The sequence below is a fragment of the Mirounga leonina genome, unplaced genomic scaffold (assembly GCF_011800145.1).
Source record: "Mirounga leonina isolate KUSES-001 unplaced genomic scaffold, KU_Mleo_1.0 Mir_178, whole genome shotgun sequence".
Taxonomy (NCBI): Eukaryota; Metazoa; Chordata; class Mammalia; order Carnivora; family Phocidae; genus Mirounga; species Mirounga leonina.
In genome coordinates this window covers 27,729,802-27,737,441 of record NW_023270464.1, presented here as the reverse complement: position 1 = coordinate 27,737,441, position 7,640 = coordinate 27,729,802, and the positions used below count along the sequence as shown (strand labels likewise).

The 7,640-nt window shown below is 55.2% G+C and overlaps 1 protein-coding gene across 3 annotated transcripts in view; it reads right to left on the bottom strand.

The window, feature by feature from the left end:
- Positions 1 to 277: 277 nt before the first annotated feature.
- MTHFS (methenyltetrahydrofolate synthetase) overlaps positions 278 to 7,640 on the bottom strand; it is a 37,218-nt gene continuing 29,855 nt past the window's right edge. For all 3 annotated transcript variants that reach the window (XM_035024283.1, XM_035024287.1, XM_035024289.1), the window contains exon 3: positions 278 to 698. In XM_035024283.1, the coding sequence (XP_034880174.1) occupies positions 469 to 698 (230 nt within the window). In that variant the 3' untranslated portion in view covers positions 278 to 468. The remainder of the gene's footprint in view (positions 699 to 7,640) is intronic.

Below are 7,640 nucleotides of genomic sequence, written 5' to 3'. Positions count from 1 at the left end.
ACGGAATCTCAGGGTGAGCAAATGAAGTCATGACAAAGCGCTAGAATATTCTGGGGGAGCTCTGCACACACACACACCGACAGGTCAGTGAACAGTGGCTGAGCCTCCCGAGCCCGCCAAAGCCTGAGCAGGCCCACAACAGGACGCGCTGGAACCGTGTCCACGCGGGGCGAGATCCCCTGGCTGTCCCACTCGGGTGGGACCACGGCACCTCACCAACACGGAGTGAACGCTACAGAAAGATCCACCCGTCACGTCGATAGCCAGTAAGACAGGCTGAAAATCATACGGCCATTGCCTCCATTTTTATTCACGTTCTACTCCTGATTTGGGAAGGTGGCTGAATGTCAGGTGTTTTGCAATTACACTAGAAAGCAGGCAGTCCATACGCACACGGATGTCCTGACGGGCGAACGGACACATTCTGCTTTTCTCTGGGACGAAGCCTTTGGCCACAGGTGTCAGGGTTCACGTGGACGGCTCTTCGTAAAGGACCTCGTCCACCTTCATGTCGTTCTCGTCCACGGGGACCTGCGGGCAGATCTGTTCTCGGAAGGCCAAGGCCATGGTGTAGGGTCGCACGTCCTGCTCCTCCAGACAGCGCTTCAGGTATGTGTCATAGTAGCCCCGGCCTCTCCCCAAGCGGTTCCCCTGCTTGTCGAACCCGAGACCCGGCATGAAGATGAGATCGAGTCCCCCTGCGGGAGAGAGGGGCACAGGTAAGAGCGTGAATGGTTTCTGAAAGAGGCGCACCCCTCGGGGGTCTGCCTTCTGCTTTGCAACGACATCCATCCTCTCCCCGATTGCTGAAACACACACGACCACCTAGAAAATCCAACAAGCACAGAGTCAGGCAATCAGGGACACAAACACTCAGCAGCTCAGGGAGCCCATCACCCATCTCCCCAGGCTTTCTCCTGTGTACGCCGTGGACAGCGTGGGTTTGTACTGTGGAAGCCCACGGTTACGTGGATTTTTTTTTTCAATAGGGGACAGCGCTGTAAATGCATTTCCTCGTCCTTACGATTTTCTTGACTTTTTTTCTCTGGCTTACTTCATTGTGAGAATACAGGACATGATGCATATAGCATGCAAAAGACGTGATCGTCAACTGTGTGTCAATGGCCAGGCTTCTGGTCAACAGAAGGCTACTGGCAGGTAAGCTCTGGAGGAGGCAAAAGCCACAAGTGGATTTTCAACTGCATGTGGGGGTCGGCGCCCCTAACACCCGAGTAGTTCAAGGGTCAACTGTATTACAAAAACGCCAGATTCCCAGAGCCCATCCACACCTAAAGAAAATTTCCATGGATAGGGACGAAGAACGTTTTTTCTTTCTTTTCTTAAGCAGCCAGGCGATCCTACACACGGGCCAAGTTGGGGAGCCAGTGGCCCAGCACCGAGACAATCGGAGGAGTGAGAGAGGGTCAGAGAGAAGCCGCAACAGACGGAGCTGTCCTCCAAGTCAGCGAGCAGGAAGGGTGAGGTCAGCTGGTGAGAGGACCAGGCCACCTGCTCATTTCCCCTCCCGCTGGAGGGCCGAGGCCTGCCTGGCCGTCAGCTTCCCCGGATTCACGGGGGAGCAGGCTTCGCCCAGGCCAGGAACGTTCAAGGTACAAAAGGGGGCCCCTAACTGTCCTCTGGCTGGAACACGGGGAACACCGGGACCCAGAAGTGGCCATACATCAGTGAGACAGAACAGGTTGCCGGGGCTCACGGTGCAAGGTAGGGTCTTGGAGGCGACTAAAAGCTGACGAGAGTGAGAGGGGTGGGGGCGTCTCACGAAGGAGGCAATAAAGACCATGAGGTGGAGCATCTCCTTGGATTTTGTGAGGCTACCGAAGGGTCCTTCCAGCGTCACAGGGAGCATGATGGACCAGCACGACTCAAGGGCCACATCACATGCCCAGCTCCGGGCTGGGCCCAGTGGCCTTCCCTTGCTGGCCTCCTGAGGGCTGGGGGGGGCCTCTGGGTGACCCAGAGCTTGGCCTGGACGGACCAGCCATGCAGCAGGCTGCCAAGGACACCCTGGGTTGGAAGCCATGGATTCTCTGGAACAGGGTGCCCGGGTAGAGGTGTGCCGACCGCCAGCCGGGCCGGCCCCCCGTGGTCAACAGCTGTCCTGGCGACGTGTGGAAGGGCGGGGTGAGCCCACGCACACCTGCCAACCCGTGCCTGCCAGAAGCCTGCAGAGCCCGCCTCCCATCACGGTCGTAACCTTCTGTGTAAACCTGCGTCTCTTCCAATCAAACGTGCTCACGCGCCCTGGTCGCTGACCTTTCCCTTCCCTCCCTGACCCTGGCCTGCTCCTCCTTCTCTCGGGGGATGAACGGTGACTCGTGCACGGAGACCGAGCTCGCTCCAGGTCCTTTCCTGTCGCCAGACCTCACTGGGGCTGGAAGCTCAGCTCTGTTAGAATGAGCACACACACGCACACGCATGGCTTCCCAGGCTCCTGCCGGAGGTGGAGCTCGGCCAACACAGAACAAGCATGTGTGTAACACCATCCCCCTTGTGTGTGCACGACAGCAAGCTCTGCCAACTGCCCGGAAGCAACAGGGACAGGACGCACCCGAGGCTTCACCCGTCTGGCTGGCTCGTTGGGGAGGGAATCGTGGGAACCTTGGCGGGACCTGGGTTTTTAAGGACGTGCCAGAATTGGGTTTGAGTATGTTTTGGAAAGTAAGGGAAAGGTCGCAGGAGCAGACTAACAAGCGGCGGGGAATAGAAAGGGCAGAAGGACCCCGCTGAGGAGCAGAGAGCACGAGAGAGGAATTTGCCAGGTCGGGGCATGAAGGTTCGGGAGGTAGAGACAAAGTGATCCCCGCAGCTCAGCAGCAAAACCACAAACAACCCGACCCAACCACGGACAAGGGACCTGAACAGACGATTCTCCAGAGAAGACCAGAAATGGCCAACAGGCACATAATTTCTGTATATTAGTTTGTATCCTGCGACCTTACTAAATTCCTTTATCAATCCTAGTAGTTTTCGGGTGGAGTCTTTAGGATTTTCTTTTTTTTTTTTTTTTAAAGATTTTATTTATTTGACAGAGCACAAGCAGAGGGAGAGAGAGGGAGAAGCAGGTTCCCTACTGAGCAAGGAGCCCGATATGGGACTCGATCCCAGGGCCCTGGGATCATGACCTGGGCCGAAGGCAGCCACTTAACCGACTGAGCCACCCAGGCGTCCCAGGATTTTCTATATATAGCATCACGTCGTCTGCAAATAGTGCAAGTTTTACTTCTTCCGTACCGATTTGGATGCCTTTTCTTTCTTTTTCTTACCTAACTGCTGCAGCTAAAATGCCCAGTACTGCGTTGAATAAAAGTGGTAAGAATGGACATTCTTGTCTTGTTCCTGATCTCAGGGAAAAAGTCTCAGTTCTTCCCCACGGACTGTGAGGTTGGCTGGGTTTCTCCTATATGGCCTTTATTACGTGAGCTATATTCCCTCTAGACCCACTTTGTTGAGAGTTTTCATCAGGAATAGATGTTGAATTTTGTCAAATTCTTTTTCTGCAGCTATTATGATGACAGTGATTTTATTCTTCATTTTGTTCATGTGTGGCCCATGTTGACTGATTTGTGAATACTGAGCCATCCTTGCATCTCTGAATAAATCCCACTTGATCATGGTGAGTAATCCTTTTACTGTGTTGTTGACTGTGGTTCACTAGCATTTTGTTGAGGACTTTTGCTTCCATGTTCATCAGGGATACTGGCCTGTAATTTTCTATATTTACAGTGTCTTTATCTGGTTTTGGTATGAGGGTAATGTTGGCCTCACAGAATGAATTTGGAAGCATTCCTTCCTCTTTTTTTTTTGGAATAGTTCAAGAATAAGTATTAACTCATCTTTAAATGTTTGGTAGAGTTCCCTTGTAATCCATCTGGCCCTGGACTTTTGTTTATCGGGAGTTTTGGGGGGTTTTTTTGTTCCTTTTGTTTCTGAAGTAGGTTCCATGCCTGGAGTGGAGCCCAACACGGGGCCAGAACTCACAACCCTGAGATCATGACCTGAGCTGAGATCATGAGTCAGACGCTCAACCAACCGAGCCACCCAGGCACCCCTGTGGGGAGTTTCTTGTTTACTAATTCAATCTTGTTACTAGGAATTGGTCTGTTCGGATTTCTTAGGTCTCCCCGATTCAGTTTTAGAGCCAAAAGGCACATAAAAAAATGCTCAACATCACTCATCATCAGGGAAATGCAAATCAACACCTCAATGAGATACCACCTCACACCTAGGATGTCCACTTAAAAAAAAAACAAAAACAGGGCGCCTGGGTGGCTCAGTTGGTTAAGCGACTGCCTTCGGCTCAGGTCATGATCCCGGAGTCCTGGGATCAAGTCCCGCATCAGGCTCCCTGCTCAGCGAGGAGCCTGCTTCTCCCTCTGACCCTCCCCCCTCTCATGTGCTCTCTGTCTCTCTCATTCTCTCTGTCTCAAATAAATAAATAAAATCTTAAAAAAAAAAAAAAAACAATATAATAAATGTTGGCGAGGCCATGGAGAGATTGGAACTCTTGTACATTGTTGCTGGGAATATGAAAAGGAGCAGCTTCTATGGAAGACCGTATTAACATTCCTTAAAAAACGAGAAGTAGAGCAACTAGGCGTATTTAGCCAAAAGAAACCCCTGAAACCCAGGTCTTGGAAAGGTACTTGCACACCCATGTTCAGAGCAGTCTTACTCTCAAGAGTTCAGAGGCAGAAACACCTGTCTGCTGATGCATGAACAGATGACACCAAGAGGCGCACGCACGGGGACACTGCTCAGCCGTGAGAAGGCAGGCACTCTCGCACCCGCTACAGCGTGGAGGAAGACATCAGGTTAAGCGAAATAAACCAGGTACAGACGGACAAACACTGCATCAGTCTGCTCGCAGGAGGCATCTGAAGCAGCCGAACTCACAGGAGCAGAACGTACTGCGGTGGTTGTGGGAGGCAGGGAGGAGAAGAAACGGGGGGCTGCCGTGGGTACCGGCTTCAGCCCGGCAGGATGCGAACACACGGCAGACATCTGCCGTCCAAGACGGTGCCCATGGCCAACATGGTCTGCACTCTTAAAATTTTGTTAAGGGGGCGCCTGGGTGGCTCAGATGGTTGGGCGTCTGCCTTCGGCTCAGGTCATGATCCCAGTGTCCTGGGATCGAGTCCCACATCGGGCTCCCTGCTCAGCGGGGAGCCTGCTTCTCCCTCTGCCTCTCTCTCTCTCTCTCTCTCTGTCTCTCATGAATAAATAAATAAAACCTTTAAAAAAAAAATTTTTGTTAAGGGAGTGGATCTCATGTTGTGTCATTTACATTTTTTTTAAATGCAAAGATGCCAAAAGGAAAGCCAGGAGGAAATCGGGATTTCCACCAGTCAATACAGGAGAAAGGGAAGCTAGAGTTTCAGATCACGCACCTCCAGGCCACTAGAAGAGAAGGAAGGAGACAGCAAGACAAGAAAACACCTTTCTCGAGTCCCTCGCGGCAGAGGTGGCCTCGCTCCCCCGGGGTCACCGCGCCCGCCTGCTCTACGGCCCTCACGGAGGCCCACCCTGGGTCTGCACTGGGGAGGCAACATCCCAGGACGGGAAGACGGCCGAAGTGTGACCTTGCCCAGCCGCTCGAAGCGAGCTCTACAGTGAGTAAGCAAGAAGGAGAACGGCTCTGGGATTCTCGGGTGACGAGGGCCCTTCACAGGCAGGGGTGCCGACATCCTGTGTGGGGTGTTGCTGCTGGGCCCCCAGCCAGCAGGATGGGTACCGCTGCTCCTTCTGCCATGCGGTCACCTGCGCTCCCGGCTCAGGTCCTTAGAAGCCCCCTCTGGCCTGCGTCTGCTTGATGAATCCAAGTGTCTTCGGTCCTGGATGCTTTCCCTCCCCAGGGGCCTGAAGGTCACACGCAGGCTTACCAAGCTCCGCTTGCACACGCTGGTCCCACCTTGGGCCGTCCCCGCTAAGGGTCCCAGAGCCACCCTAACGCCCTGCAAGGTCAAAACTCGGCAGGGAGAGCAGGAGAAAACTGCCTGGTCTGCGCACAAATTCTCCCTGAGCCTCTGGCGCGGCCGTTTTCACCACGGGCTCCGTGAGAGGACAGTGACATAGAGCGCACACGCAGGAGGACGCCACCTGACTGTGTTCAAGCGTGTGCGCCTCACCGAGCGCGCCCGGCACAGGGAGCCCCCGCCGCCCCGGACTGCACCCCGCCGCCCAGCGCGCACTCCGCCAGGCCCGGCTCTGCAGAGTCGTGCTCTGTGGGGCGTCTTCCCCTGGCTCTGCTGGATTTCCAGCGTGGTTCTGCACTCCAGGACGGCAAGGCTAAGCTTCGGGAACCTCATCCAGCCGTTCGCAGCGCATCTGCCCTCCGTTCAGGGCCGGCTCCGACCCACCAGTGCCCCCTGGAGGCAGCCCACCGCGGCGGCGAGGCGCTCAGGCCCCGGGCTATTTCTCGCCGGCCCCGCGAGGCTCCCTGCGCTCCCAGAGGCAGCTGGGAACAGTGCCTGCCGCAGAAGGGCCGGCCACGGCCCTGAGACCAGGGGTTGCCTGTAAACGCCTCAGCCCAGGGCCAGGCCACGCTGCGCAGGACGAGACACCGACGCTAAGAGCTTTCCTTTTTTAATTAAGAAATGTCAGACTCTATTTCTCGAGCCGGGTAGCCAGGGGAGGGGTGGGGCTTCTTCAGTCCTGAGTGGTTCTCCGGCCAGAGCTTTCCCAGCCTCCCCTTAGAACGGGCTCTCGCTCCGGGTGTGGAAGGAGACCAGGGGAGGGCACTGTGACAGAACAGTGGGGAGCAAGCTTCCTGCACGAGGCCAGAGAATAAATAATCCAGGCTTTACAGGCCACAGGGTCTGAGTCACGATGACTTAACTGCCACGTGGTCCGAAAGGGGCCACGGACAATACGTCCGCAAACAGTGTGGCCGTGCGCCAATAAAGTCTTATGCACAGAGGCAGGTGGCGGGCCAGCTGTGGCCCGTGGGCCGCAGGGCACTGACCTCGCCTAGAAGATAAGGAAAGAGTCTCAGGAAGAAGGGAGCGGAACATTGGCAGAACGGACGAGTATGGTAAGGACAGGAAATCTGGCAACCTGGAAGCCACTGGGGCGAGGATGCCCTCAGTGGGGACATGAGGACAGACACTGAGCCGCAGAACCTTCACCCACTAAAGCTGAAAGAACAGGAACTAGGCCCTGAAAGAAAATGAAGGTAGAGCGTTTCCTAAGTGCCCTTATCTATTCACGGGACCGAAAGCACTGTGCTAGGTGCTGAGGATTCAGTTCTCCTTCACACAACATCCTCTTTCTCCCTGGCCGTGGAATCAGCAGCTGGGCCGCAGACCCTCTTGGGGCACCCTGACCTCAGGCTCCTGTCCTGGGCTGCTCAGCTGGCGGCCTGTCCTTGCCCTAATCCCGCAGAGAAGGCTGGAAATGAGGAGTGTCACAGCCTGGCAGCCACAAAGAGCTGTTTCCTCCCCCTCTTCTTGCTAGCTCAGAGCTGGGGCCACGTCTCCCAGCGACCCCCTCCAAGTACCACCGCACAACCAGCTGGGCACTCACCTCCACCTGTCCATCCAAGTGTGTGTTCACCTGGGCGCTCACCTCCACCTGTCTGAGCTCACCTCCACCTGTCTGCCTGAGCTCACCTCCACCTGGGC